Source organism: Monodelphis domestica, chromosome 4, assembly GCF_027887165.1.
Source record: "Monodelphis domestica isolate mMonDom1 chromosome 4, mMonDom1.pri, whole genome shotgun sequence".
Classification (NCBI taxonomy): domain Eukaryota; kingdom Metazoa; phylum Chordata; class Mammalia; order Didelphimorphia; family Didelphidae; genus Monodelphis; species Monodelphis domestica.
Genome location: NC_077230.1, coordinates 64564933 through 64580336, shown reverse-complemented (window position 1 = coordinate 64580336; position 15404 = coordinate 64564933). Strand labels below are relative to the sequence as shown.

At 37.1% G+C, this 15404-nt stretch overlaps 1 protein-coding gene across 5 annotated transcripts in view; it reads right to left on the bottom strand.

The window, feature by feature from the left end:
• Positions 1-15404, bottom strand: part of ALCAM (activated leukocyte cell adhesion molecule) — a 244055-nt gene that overhangs the window by 47465 nt on the left and 181186 nt on the right. For all 5 annotated transcript variants that reach the window (XR_008911097.1, XR_008911096.1, XM_056793421.1 and 2 more), the window contains exons 2-3: positions 14536-14636; positions 6196-6415 (exon numbers count right to left, since the gene is read on the bottom strand). Coding sequence is in view for 3 of the 5 variants with exons in the window: in XM_056793421.1 (XP_056649399.1) it covers positions 6196-6415; positions 14536-14636 (321 nt within the window). In the remaining 2 variants the exon portion in view is untranslated. The remainder of the gene's footprint in view (positions 1-6195; positions 6416-14535; positions 14637-15404) is intronic.

Sequence of the window (15404 nt, the reverse complement as noted above, 5' to 3'; positions counted from 1 at the left end):
TTGTATCCAAGCTCAGACCCTCACTAGCAGTGCATACACTGGCTAAGTGATCACTTAACTTTTGCACACCTCAGTTTCATCATCTGTAAAAAAAATGGGGATAATAATAACACCTCTCTCTTGTGCTATTGTGAGGGTAAAATGAGAAAAAAATTGTAAAGTAGTTGGCAAACCATACAGCTCTATATAAATGTGAGTGGTTGTTATTATCATAAGGATAATTACTTTTCCTTTGCTTCTTTATTATCCATAAAGTTCAGTCCAGCTTAGACAAGTAAAATAGAGTCATTCCACTGGGGTCAAGAAGTGGGAATGGCTGGAGAGAAATCAATCCTCTTAAAGGGAGATTTACCTGTTGGGAATGCTTAGGTCATTTACAGGTTATCATATTTGACGGAGAGCTGAACATTCCATTAGGAACCATCTCTCCCACATCTATCTCCCTTTTCAAATTCAGAATTAGGCACTGAGAGGCTAAATAACTTTCTCAAAGTTATGGAGCAAGACAATCAAGTAGCTAACATTTATACGGAGCTTCAAAGTTTGGGACACGTTTTATGGATATTCTTTTCTTTGATAAATAAATAGCAGAGTTGTGATATATAAACATAACTTTTAATTTCACTGAGTCCTCTTTTTGCTATACCAAATTGCTTCCCTATTTAGAAATGAGAAATTATATACTGAATATATAATGTATGATCTCTCCTATCTACTTGACTGGCCCATGATGCCACAACTTTCCATTTATGATAAAGAAAAATCCTTAGGGGCAGCAAAAGGCTCAGTGAATTGAGAGCTGGGCACAGAGATGGGAGATCCTTGGTTCAAATCTGAGCTCAGATACTTCTTAGATGTATGATCCTGGGCAAGTCACTTAACCTCCTTTGCCTAGCCTTACCATTCTTCTGCCTTGGAACCAAATATACACCATTGATTCTAAGATGGAAGGTAAGGGTTTAAGGAGGAAAAATCCTTAGCATTTGCTTTTGCATTATTTTACTAATAATGAAATAATGTGTTGTAGCACAGAAGAAATCAGTTGACTATTAGGGCTTTTCCTCTTGTTAGTCCCACTGTAATACTTGAGAGGGATATTAACAAAAAATTATCCAAGATCAAGGCAGAAGGTTGTTCTATGACAATATGCTGTTAATTTCATCATCTACCCTCTACAAACAGCCTCCCCAAACAGAAAGCTATATGGTCGCAAATTCTGAGGGCAAATTTTCCTGTCTACTCAACATTCACCTATTCACACTGTGGTAGTTGTGATAGAAACAACCCTTTCTGAAATAAAACTCACCTGAACCTTGACTCAGGAAAGATTGATTAAAAGAAATTTTAGTAAAGAGGTGATCTCTGTTTCACCTTTTCAGGAACCATCTGTGAAGAGCTATGAAAGCTGAAGCCTTGTATCCAGCCCCCTTATTCTCATTTTGAGATTGATCATGGTCAAATAATAGTGAAGCTTTGAGTGTTTCAAAATAGCCATGATTTCATCAATGTGAGCATTCTCTATACCAGTATAGGCAACACCTCCCAATAATGTAGTCAATATCTTTTATAAGTTCTATAGTTAAAAAAAAGAAACAAACAAACAAAAAAACTCCACGTGTTGGTTCTTAGACAAAAGACACGTATCCTCCAGTCCATGATTGAGGACCATTTTTGAATTCTTTCCAGCTCAAGTGTAGAACCTGCCAGATTTGCACTCTGTTGGCCTAACCTTTGAGAACCAACAAGGGGTTCATCTCTGAGTCATAAAGAAGCACCAGAGTGGCACTTCAGTGGAAGGAGGATGAAACACAAGAGAAAGTTATCTCTACCTCACTCACATTTACCAATGTTCGTTTTTGAAAATCATATTCTTCACCTCTAGCTATCTGGAATTATGGCTGATCATTGATTGCATTGATCAGAGTTCTTAGGGCTTCCCAAGTTGTTTGTCTTTACAATGCTGTTGTTATAGAAATTGTTTTCCTGGCTCTGTCCACTTCACTTTGCATCAGTCTGTACATTTTTGGACATGGTCAATATGGGAATTTGTTTTGCCACACTATATATATGCATATGTATGATAAGGTTTTTTTTTTTTACTTTTAATTGGAATCAGGGGGTTGGAGGGAGAGGAAATCAATATTTGTTAATTGACAAAAAATTTAAAAGTCATATTCTAAGGTATTTCAGTCTGATAAATTCATATTATGAGTACACGTCAATGGAAAAGGTATCACTGGAGAAGGAACACATGCATAGGTTGTAGTAAAATATGAATTTTAGAATCTCTCAAAACATCATGATAATAACAATTAGCTTTTATATAGCACCAACTATGTACTAGGCATTGCGGTGAGCATATTACAAATACTGGACTTGATCTTCACAACAACTGTGAATGGTAGGTTCGATTATTATTCCTTTCTTGCACATGAAGAAAATGAAGCAAGCATAATTTAAGTGACTTGCTTGAAGTTGTATTGCTGGTAAATGTCTCTGATTGCATTTGAACTCAGGTCTTCCTGACTCCAGTCCCAGGGCTCTATCCACTGTGCCACCTCGCCCCCTCTGAGTGACATCCCCTTACAAAACTCCAGAGGCTAAGATAAACTCACAGATGTCAATGAAAGCATAGGGACATCAGCTTGATGAGATTGGAACTTCAAGCTCTCTCGGGACTCTGTCTCAGAGAACTCTCTCTGGAGATTGAGCTGGCCAAAGCTGAACTGGTGTCTCTCTGAACACTAGAATCTTGCTTGGACAAATCTTGTGGTGAGTTGATAAAAGACTGACTGATCTTTCTCTTAGGGTTTTCAGCCTAGGCTGGCTCATGCTGGCATAGGCTGGTCTAGCCATTTTCTCATTATTTCCTTTTTCTCTGTCTCTCCCTTTCATTAATTCCTCATTTGTATTAATTAAAATCTCTATAAAACCCAGCTGACTTGGGTATATTTAATATTTGGGAATTTTTCCCTGGCGACCACCTTATATTTGATTTAAAACAAGACACTTGGCTTGAAACCATATTTTCTGCGGTCACAATTTAAGCCAACCACTCTTTTATCTGCCACAGTTTATGGCAAACCCACTATTTTAACTCTTACAGTTTATGGAACTGTATGGTAGAGGAAGGGCAGAATAAAGACCATGATGAATTATAGTTTCATTTACTTCACAAATCACAAAGGCTAAAATGCCAAACAGTGCTAGGAGCAGAAACTTAACCGGGAGATCCAAAACATAACAATGTTACTCATACTTTGAGTGCGTAACCATAATCTAATCATGAAAGAATACTCACTCTGCCCTTTGTCTAATCTCAGGGTAGGGTATTTGCACGTGTTTCTCATTCCAAGTACAAAAGCAAACCATATTTTTTTCCCTTTTCTATTGGATGTCTTCATTAACACCACATTTATGCTTAATGCAACCACTCTTCAATGTAAATGTTTCAGTGACTAAAATTCTGTGGTTAAGATTTTTCAGAAAAGGATGCATTTCTTTTAATTTGTGCCTGTCCATTGGTATGACTTCTGCTTTGCAAGTTACATTTAAAAACAAAATCCAAACCCCTCATTACAGAGTTATTAGCCTTGGCCACTAGTGAGAATGCATACGTTTTCTCTGAGTCCACGTATATGGTTATCTGTAGTAAGTTGCCCTATTATTGGTTCTCACTGGCCATATTCAACTGTGTGTTATCTCATATATGTTGCTAGGTGACGCAACAGAGGGAAACAGAGGGGTGATTGATGGAACTGGTTCCTCTTAGACAACTACAATATAGACACTGCTAACATAAAAGCATCCTTGTCACAGCTGCTGTTAGCTTTTCCAATATGACCCAAAGTAAATACATTTAAAAAAAAAAGCCCAGATTATATATGCTTTTTCAAACATTTTCTTTATCATGAGTTGTTTTCTCCATTCTGTTGGACTCGGAGGGTCTCACGGTTTCTTGTATAAAAACAGCATTTCTAAGAGTGTGTCACTTGGTCTATTTAAATTCCCTCTGGCCCAGAGCCTGGAACGCAGATTCTGTTTCTGAGACTGACTTTGTTTTCAACAACATTCAGAGGAGGTGGGGGAAGTTTGTTTTCACAATCATAGAAATCCTCTGTGCTCTAAAGCAGCTTGCAAATTTTATTGAAATGGACCAACCGAGATTTCCTTGGGTGGCTTTATATCCACCCTCCTCTCCCTTACCCTTGACCAGGAACAAAATGAGAGAAAAACAGAAACCCCACAGCTAAGTGGCATCTCAGTCAATTGTCCTGAATGTAAAAGTGTGGCTTATTTCATCATTTCTCTTCTCACTCCCTTGCTATGCCGCCTTTCACCATGTTAAAAATAAGGGTAACATAAAACAAAACATTAGCCACTTGTATTTACCCAAATGGAAATATTGCAGTTCTGTGAGTCAAAGCTCGTCTCTACCATGGCGCACCCTTTGCATCTGCTTCTATTGATAATGCTTGTTTTTCAGTTGTTTTCAGTTGCACTCTACATTTCAGGGATGCATTTGACATCCAAAGAAATTTGCTATTTCTTTCCCCAACTCATTTTCCTGGAGGAACTGCAGCAAACAGGGTGAAAGTGACTTGCCCAGATTGTCACTCATGTTTTCTTGCCCACATATGCCACATATGTTTTCAGTGAGCAGGAGAGCCCCGCGTTTTGCTTCCTATAATAATTTCTTGGTGTGTTTAAGGTATCAGAATGCAAAAGGAAAAAAAAATCTTTCGGAAGTAAAAGTTTGATTGTCACATAGTTATTGTCTGGGACCAGCTTTGAACTCAGAAAGACGAGTCTTCCTGTCTCCAGGTTGAGCTGTGTCTCCACTGCTCCACTAGCTGCGGATGATATTAGGACCAGGAATGAAAGTGATTTTTATTGCTTCATTATATCTTTCACTGTGTAGAAGGGACGAGTTTCTTCAGCCTAGTAATGGTTAAATCTCTTGTCTTGAGTGTGAGCAAGGCATCCAGTGGCCAGCAGATGGGTAGCTCTGGGACACAGGGAGAGGGAGACCAGGACCCATGAACACTTATTGATTTGATTCATAAAACTGTTTGACAGCATTCTTGGCTGACTTTTGGAAAAGGGCCTCGGGAGCTGAAAGGAAATCAATGGAAATATGGACTTTATTTTTAGAGGCTCTTTCTGGAGGACAAAGGTTTCCTCGGATTATTGAAACATTCCTGGAATCCCCCAAGATAGTCTTTGAAGTGGCTACAAATACCTGGGGAAGTTCCTGCCCATTTCATATGTTCTTACCACATATGTTTCCAGTGAGCAGGAGAGCCCCGTGTTTTGCTTCCTATAATAATTTCTTGGTATATTCGAGGTATCAGAATGCAAAAGGGAAAAAAAAAATCTTTCGGAAGTAAAGGTTTGATTGCTTAATTTTTAAAGGCCTCTGTTTGCCTTACAGTAATGTTGAAGTCTTTGTTCTCTAATTCCTAAAACTGTTGGATGTAATTGAGGTGGGGTGTTTTTACTTGGATCGCTTTAATTAGGACCTCACTGGTAACTTCCTTGTCAGGGCCATTTGCACTGTAACACCAGCCATTTATTAGCATTAGGCAAACTCATTTTGCAATTGTGACTACTGTAATTTTCTGACTTTCTGTTCTTTGCAAGTTTCTTTCTCCTGCCTACCTCTTCTTTTAATTGCCTGCTCCCTCCCACATAGTCAGTCATTCAGCCTGGAAGCTCTTCCTCTCTCATGCCTGGAGAAGCAATTTACTCAAACCTACTGAATACCTTAATAATCCTGAGAATCACTCTGTTATTTAATGTTTGAAACACATATAACTGCAGTGGAACAATAGAACAGACTTAAAAGAAAATCCCCCTCAGCCCTCCCCCCCCCCCCCCCCACGTGCCTGGCTTTTATTTGTAAGGTTAATCAAATTCCAAATTCTATGGCCAAGTAAATGATTAAGTCCAATCTCTTATCACATGGCCAACGTAGAGGAAGAACAACAGAAAACATTTCTTGGCTTCCCACTGTAACTCTACTGTGTGAATTTCAGGCTGCCTGTGTTCAATGCCAACCGGCGGCATGAGCAGAATGAAGATTTCCAGGTCTGCTCCATAGAGGCCAGGAATGGAGACAAGGCAGATAGCTCAGGCATCGCTTCTGGCCATAGCTATGGATCCGATCCACCAGTTATGCTAGAGACTACTTACTGAACACCTTGACCACTGTCGGGGCCTCGAACACATTGTCCTCTGTAACTAGCATGCACACAAATCTCTTTTCATCACTGATCCTTGCATGACTGATGGATAAGGTGTAGTTTTCCGAGAGGCTCAATCTGTCTTTGTATTCCGGTACTTCATCATATTGCACATGTTTTCTTGTAGAGGATCGGAAGGCAATAAATACTGGGCTCCCATCAGGCTTTTCCTACAAATGAAAATAAAAATGAGTTTGTTTTACTTTGGGTTCAAACACAGGCTCATTCAGATAGTTCAAGCTTAAATCCTGTACAATATAACTTCCTTGGGCATTTCTTTCTACTAATATTTGCAGTTTCTGTCCAAGAAGAAGGATTTCAGAGCCAAGCCGTTACATCCATTTTGGTTACAGGAAGTTACTATTCATAAGAAAAGCAATTGCAGATTATTCTCCAGGAGTTGGTTTTGCCCATGTGAAAGTGAAGAGACAAATGCCTTAAAAAACTGCAACTTCCCTTGGATGTGTTGGACAAGAACCAGTGATCTATTCAGACTCTGACAAGGAATATTCTCATTGCAAGCAAACAATGAAAGAAAATAAAACAATATGGACATTTGCACAAAATAAAATTCTGAGGCCCGCCACAGCAAATATAGATTTTGCCTGCATACTAAGTTAAAAGTCCATGTAAATAATATTTTGCACTGAGTCTTTTTTTTATCACCATGTTTTAAAGGTCAATTGTTGAATCCCAAGTGTCAAGTCTGATCTTTAACCAAGATACATATCAAAACTGGATTCTGTTGACAAATATTCAGCTTTCTGAAATAATCATGTTAACAAAAAATTAATTTTAAAACTTAAAATTAATTTAAATTTTTGATAACTAAATTCCATGCATTTATTATTCCTAGACATCACAATCTAAATTACTTTGGGCAGAATTTGATCAAATTTTCTAAAATATAAGAATTTTTCTCCTTTGCCTACAGTGATATATTTCTTCTCTCTTAGCTACTCATCACTAAAAATTACTCTTTATAAAGAAGTCAACTCTTACTCTCTCTCACTGGGTATTGATAAGAGAATCCAATAAGATTTTAAAGTGCTTTGAAAAGTATTAAGTGCTTTGTCTATAAGGAGGCAATAAGAACAAAAATAATAACTGATAATTATTAAATGAATCTTCAAAAGTACTAAATTCTGGGTTTATTGAGTAGTTTAAATATTTGGATAATATTTCCAGATATCTTTAGCCAGTTTACAGATTGAATCTTTGACACAACCAATGGGGGAAAAATCATCAGGCTCAAAATATCTCACTGCCTATTGTGTCATTCATTCAAAGAGCAAATGTTTATTGAATATATGCTATATAAAGCATTCTGCTGGATTTTGGGGAGATCACCTCCAAAGCTGTATAAGACAAGTTTCATTCCCTTAGAGAGAGCTGCCATTTAGCAGATTATTTTATAATGACTGGAAATCTACTGGTTCTTCCTGTGTTACTCTTCAGAAGGGAATTCCCCAAGATCACTCATTAAAAAAATATTTCTTGAGCATGCAAGGCACTGTGCTAAGTACCATTAGGGTGTGTGTGTCTCAAGTATAGACAAGAATCAGGCTTTAACCTCAAAGCATTTATGAGAATCTAATTAGTTCTTTCCTTTAGTTTCCCTTTTTAATAATAGTGAAGTATGTTTAACAGCCACAATAAAAGGTAGCATATTTAAATCATCACTTAAGCTCACAAAATGTTTTTAGGCATCAAAGGTGTTGGTATGGTAATATTTATTGACTTGTTATGTCTATTGAAGTAGGTGATTTGGCAGAAACATCAAAGCAGGTGCTTAATTCATGTTTATTGAATTGAATTTTTAAAATGAGGAAGCTAAACATTTAAATCCTGGATTTCAGAACCTAGGTAGCCAAGATTTCTATAGTAGAGATATAGCCACCTGTTGAATACAATAGCAACGATCTAATTAAGTAATGGTTCTTCATTCAGTTGTTGAGATTAACTAGATCCATCTTGGGGGTAAAGGATGTTTATTTACTAATGCATTTCATTCTTTCTTTTTGGGAATGTCCTTTTTCTTTACCTGACCTGATCACAATACAGGCAAGACTTGGAGAATAATGATGGGTCACAGTATTCATGAAACTTCATTTTCCTTTTGATCACATGTATAACTCAGGCAAAACTTTAGAGGTACAACCCAAACTAAGAAGGAATCTTTGATATGATATACATGAGAAATAGTCGTCAAATTTTTGCTTGAAGAGTTTTCCAATAAAGTGTACCCAACACCACTTGAGGCAGTTCATTTCACTTTTGGAAAGCTCTAATTGTTAATAATATTTTTCTGATATAAAATTTTGTCTCTTTGCTTCTTTTCTCCTGGCTCTGACTTCTGGGATCAAGAAGATCAAGTCTAATCTTTTTTTTTTCTACATGTTGGGATTCGAATTCCACATGTTAGGATTTTAATAGTCCAGGTGAGAGGTGCTAAAGATCTTAACCAGAGAAGTGACTATGGGGATGAAGAGAGGAGAACACATGCGAGAGATAATGTACAAGTATAACCAACAAGACAGGAGCTGCTAGGTGGCTCAGTGGTAGATGAAAGGTCCTGGATTCAAATATGACCTCAGACACTTCTTAGCTGTATGATCTTGGCCAAGCCATTTAACCTCAATTATTTTGCCATTACCGCTCTTCTGCCTTTGATACTCATATTTGTACAGATTCTTTTGTTTTTTGAAAATTTTATTTAATTAGTCAATTTAGAGTATTTTTCCTTAGTTACAAGAGTGATGTTCTTTCCCTTCCCTCCCCTACCCCCTTCCATAGCCAATACACAATTCCACTGGGTTTTACATGTGTCCTTGATCAAAACCGATTTCCATATTTCAATGTTTGCACTAGTGTGATCATTTAGAGTTTATAACCCCAATCATGTCCCCATCGACCCATGTGATCAAGCAGTTGTTTTTCTTCTGTGTTTCTACTCCCACAGTCCTTTCTTTGGATGTGGATAGCTTCTTTCTCATAAGTCCCTCAGAATTGTCCTGGATCATTGCATTGCTACTAGTAGAGAAGTCCATTTTTACATTCGATTGTACCACAGTGTATCCATCTCTGTGTATAATATTCTCCTGCTTCTGCCCCTTTCACTCTATTTGTACAGATTTTAAGACAGAAGACAAGAGTTTAAAACATAAAAACAAAACTAAAAAAGCCTGAGCAACTGACTGGATATATGGTATGAGGGATAGTGAATGTTTCACAGTTTCTCATACATTGTTTGAAAGTGAGGGAAGGGAGAAAGGAGAGAATATGGAAAGGGGGAAGAAGTTAGACAATGGGGGAGAAATAAAAAGATAATAAAAATCTCTGACCACACAGAATTCACAATGTAGAAGGTACTTCAAATAAAATATGCAATAAATAAACAATAAATATTAAGCAGAATAGAATATGATGAAATATAAGAAATGCAACAAACAGAAAGAGTTGGGCAGAAGGAAAGGAATTCCAAGTATGAGAAGTGCTGTGAGTAAAGGCATAGAAATGGGAAAGTGCTGCATGCACGTGCACACACACACACATACACATGGATGATGGCACTGAACATCTTTGATGGTTAGTAGTGTTTGACTAGAAAGGACAACTAAAACGTGATTGTTTGGCTTCACCAGATCAAACATGAAGAATAATATGAAGTAAAATTGAAAAGGTCAGTGAGCTGTCAGGCTGGAGAGGGCCTTGAATGACAATCTAAGGAATTAGGACTTTATTGGCAGAGTGATAGGGAAATAGTAAAGTATTTAAAGCAAAGGAGGGACATAATATTTGGGATGAATCTAATAATGATAATGGCTGGCAGTGATCAGGAAGCAATCCTACTCATCTCTCATAATATTTTCTGTCCTCTCCTCTCACCCAGATATGATTAATAGCTGGACTGTGAAGAACAGAACAAAAATGAGGAACAGAGCATAGAAACTCAAGATAAGTGAAGGTACCATAAGATAGCATCTATCTAGTTCCCTTTGGTGTTTTTAAGTTACCAAGGTGAGAGAAAAATGCCCTAAGTTACTGAAAGAAACAGCATAGGTGATTTCTGGGGCTAATGCCAATCTCTGAAAGATGATAGAGGAGAGAGAGAGCTGTTGGATTGGTAAAGGGTAAATGCCACAATTTTAAAAGAGGGGAATGAAGTCTAAAAATTCTAAGTAAGTGAGCTTGATTTCCATTTCAGGCAAATTTTTAAGACACATCATTAAAGGGTTATAGTTTGTGAGAATTTAGAAAAGCAAGTAGAGTTCCCTAAAATCTAGAATGGCTTAATTGAGAACAGATCTTACTGGAGTAGCCTCATTTCTTTTTTTGATAGATAAAGGTCTCAGGTATTGTCTAGATAGGCTAGTAACATGACATTTTTAGATTTTAGCAAAATCCTTTATATTACTCTTGTAAATGAGATGGAAATGTATCAGTATAGACAGGAGGATTCAGAACCAGCTGAATACCAGGTCCAAGGAGCATTTATTAATCATTCAATGCCATTTTTGGTAGGGAGGTTTCTAGTGCAGTGTTGTAGGGATATGTCCCTGGTCCTACTTATTGTGTCTAATCCATGGTGCAGCTGGTGGCACAGTGGATAAAGTACTCAGCCTAATCTCACTAAGACTGGAGTTCAAATCCAAATCTTAAAAACTTGCTAGCTTTGTGACCCTGAACAAATTACTTAACCTCTGCTTGCCTCAATGTTCTTATCTATAAAATTAAGATAATAATAGCACCTGTCTTCTAGGGTTATTGGATCAAATGAGATAATTATAAAGTGCTTAAAACTAAACTCTATGACTTACTGCACAGTAAGCACTATAGAAATATTAATTATTATTATCATTATTTTAGGAGACATACTTATCAAATTTGTAGGTTTATTATAAAGCTGAAAGAAATAGCTAACATAATGGATGCCAGAGTTAGGATTTAACAAATGACAGATTCAAATAAGGAGATTAAATTTTAGAGGGATAAACATCAAATTCTACCTTGTAGAGAACTTGTATAGAAACTATGAGGTGCAGCTATATAACAGCTTCTATGTTTAAAAAAAAAAGGTCTGGGAGTTTTAGCTTGATATGTCAACAGTATGATTTAGTTATCCTGCAGCAGTAATAGAGGAAGAGGATTCAGAAAGAGAATGGATAATTCTGTTGAGCTCTATCCTGGTCATGCCACATATGTGGAACTCTTATAGGAAGGCTATAAATAAGCTGAAGCCCATTAAGAAGGGGTTAAATGGGATAGTGAGAGGGCTGCAGACCATACTATAAAAGGTCCCTTGAAGATAATGAACAGACTCAGCCTGGGTAAGTGACTTAGCTGGAATATCAATTATCTAAAGGACTCTAACATGGAAGAGGTATTATATTTGTATTGTTCAGCTCCAGAGGGTGGAAAGAACTAAGAACGAAGTCTCAAGTTGCAAAACATCCGATTTGGGCACGGGAACAAAGCAAAAAGAAGAAAAAAAAATTAGTCCAAAAGCAGAATAAAATATTTGGAGAGATAGTGGTGGATTATAAATCAGATCTTTGTTTTTTAGAATAAAATTACAATTAAATCTATAATACACATTTTTGACAGACTAGCTGGAATATTTCTTCTCTAATTCTTTGCCTCAATGTAGAATCTCTCCCTTCTCCCCTCTTTAACTTTCCTTCCTTCCTTCCTTCCTTCCTTCCTTCCTTCCTTCCTTCCTTCCTTCCTTCCTTCCTTCCTTCCTTCTTTTTTCTTTTCTTTTCTTTTCTTTTTCTGATTTTTATTTATGAAAATAGTCAGGAAATGATGGTATTATTCTTCATCAGAATCATTATAGCTAAGAGATGTGAAAATGTTTGTACTCTTAAAGAAAGAATTTCCTGGAATTACTTTACAGGCAGTGGGTACACAGGGCACAAAAATGTTTTCGGAGTCTGAAGACATTAGTTGGAATCCTGTATCTGCTACTTAATAGCTGTGTGACCTTGGGAAATTGTTTAACATCTTTGGACTTTGATAGCCTTATCTGTAAATAATGAGAGAGCAAGATTAGACTTTTTTCCTAACATCTATATGGATCTAAGTAAGAGATCCAGGGAGCTGTTATTGTCTATTTAGCTAGACAATGAAAAATTATCTTTGTGAGACTGTCATTATTCTCTTTCTCTCACTTACAGACAAAAACATAATCTTCCTCCACTCCTTCACAGGTTGCTAGTTTATAAGCATACTCTATCAAAAATACCTATTACTATGGATAAGAAGGATTAATCTGCCAGTGCTGTGAAGGACAGATTGGTGGAGGACAAGTCCAGAGGTAGAGAGTGAATAGTTAGGAGGAGGATTTAGAGACACAGTGGGTGGTAGGGACCTTCTGCAGTAGGGTTTTAACAATAGGAACAAGAAACAAGAACAGAGGAGAAATTTACTTCATGGGATCACAGATTTAGAGCTTGAAGGAATGTCAGAAGACAACAAACCCCTCATTTCACATATGAGGTACCTGAGGCCCAAGGACAGTTAAATGTCTTGGCCAAGGTCACATGAGTAATGACCATTAAAGCATCTGAACCGAGGTCTTCGGATAGCGGAACCCATACTTTTCCATCTGCACCATGTTGCTGATTGTATCTAGCAAATAGAGGCAAAGGAAAAGTCATTGAATTCCAAAGTTTCTGGAATGAATGGCAATGACAATGAAAGATATGAGAAATTCTGAAAGAGTAGTTAGCTTAGGGGAAAGATGACAAGTTCTCCTTTGCCATGTTACATTGGAGGCACTGCTAAGCCATCCAGGTGGAGATGACTGACTGGCAAGTAGTTAAGAATGAGAATCAGCTCAGGAGAAAGGGTTAGGGATTATAAAAGAGGATGGGGAGTCATTTAGGTAGGGCTGATAGTTTAAATGGTGACAGTGGATGATATTGATGAGGTCTAGAGCTCAGAGAGAAAAGAGAAAGGAATGAGAATAGAAAGTAAGAAAATCTTAGGGGCAAAGAAATAGAACTAAGTGAAGAAACAGTTAGAGAGTTAAGAACATGATTAGGAAAATATGGTGCAACAAAAGCCAAGGACAAAAAAAAAAGCATCAAGGGTCAGTGATGTTAAATGTTCCATAAAGGTCAAGGAAAATGAAGTCTGAGAAAAGGCCATCGGATTTAATGATTATGAGGTCATCAGTGACCTTTGAAAGAACAGTTTCACATAGAACGAGGAGGGAAATCACATTGAAAGGGTTTGAGGATTGAGTGGATTGGAAAAAGATGGTATTTAGGCTTCTCCATCCCCCAACCCCACCTCCCACCAAGAAGCTTGGTAGAGAAAGGGAAAAGGAAGTATGCTAATTCCTGAATGGGAAATAATATACTTTATCTGGGTTACAGCTGCAGGGCTGATAGTTGATTGCAGAAAGGTTTTTAGTGAATAGGGGAAACTAAGTAGATTTTTGGGCAAATAGATGAATGAGAAGGAGCAATTGGAGAGGGAGAGAGTGAAGATGCATGGAAAAAGGGGATAATTGATGAATTAATATTTTGGAGGACATAGAGGAGCCTAAATCTAGAGCCCAGGTGGAGAGGTTAGTCATGGCAAGGAATACAGCCAGATCTTCTCCTTAGAAGAAAAGATGAGACAGTAAATTAATACATTGAGATATTTACAATTATGAAAGGAAAAAATTGAGAAATCATAGTCTGTGAGGAAAATGTCTAGAAAAAGAAGTATAAAAGAGAGCAATAAGTGGTGTAACTTGGGGCACAAATGTAGAAAAGTATACAGAAAACACACAAATACTTATAAATCTAATGAATAAATCTCAATTTATTTGTTCTACACTTATTATTTTTTACTGAGTGTTCAGAGGCTACACAATGAATCTGAATAATGCTTCAAGTGACTTTCTCTGAAAATTACATGTTGAAAATCAGAGAATAATGGAGAGATAATAAAATATGGTTCCTGAACATTTAGGCAGAGCCTAAAGCTTACGTGGTTAGTCCTAGGAATATCACCGCTTCTAATGCATAAAGATGTCTTTTCAAACTAATATGATCTAGGGGAATAGGTCAGGCATTTTCAGGGAGGGAAAGGCGAAGAAAAGATTCTGGCATGCAGGACTCGAGGAATTGTACTTGTGGCATATTTATAAGCCTAATTTTACCTTCATACATTTTACTTGACAGCAGAATATTGCAATTATGTTAATTTGAAGCTCCCATTTTGCTCACAGAAGGAATCATACTATGAAAATGGGAGACAATTAGCCAAGTTCAAGGTAGGCTACACTTACATATTTCCATTTTCCAAACATAAGGGTCTGAGGTACTTCGAGACGGCAAGGCATAACAATGGTTTCTCCATATACTGAATTTACAGTATACAATCCAAGGCCTACAGAGAAAAAAAGAAAGAAAAGAATGTTTAAGTATTATCTTAAAGCAGCCAGGTAAATTAATTAGACCTGGTTCAAGATGAAAAAGAAGCGTGCATTTTTAAGTTGGTTGTCTTCCATTACAGTAATTATTTATCCTAAATGGTGTTACAAGGAACTGAATGTTTGTTATTCAAATCTTAACAGTGGTTCCTTACCAATTAACCCTTTTGATACTGCATAGTTCAATTAAAAGGAAAAGAACTGAACATGTGATTTTATTGGTACAAGCAACTCCCAGATAAAGAAACTCTTTCCAATGTAGGTTGACAATTTCTCAGCAATTTACTTTCTTCTAGAGTTCTCTTGAGCACATAGACATTAACTGATTGGTCTGAGGTCACACCACCAGGAGATAGCAAGGATTCAATGGGAACCTTGGTTTTCCTGGCTTCTAGACTAGCTCTCTACGCCTCATACATGCTGCCTCCTCTCCAAGGTCTAATTCAAACACCTAGGGCTTAATTCTTCCCTCTGAGTATACAAATACTGGCCCAAAGAAAGAGAATATGAATTGCAGACTGGCTCCTTCAGCAAGTCTTTCCAGACACATGAAGTTGTAAATTCAACCTAAATAAATGTGTCCTCTCTCTCCCTGCCTTGTCCACCAATTAGCAAATTCTGAAAACAAGAATAGCTGCTACAATTTAAAATATGAGGCAGTCATAATGACTGTGATAACAGCTGACATTTATATACTATTTTAAAGTTTGCAAAGTAATTTTTGT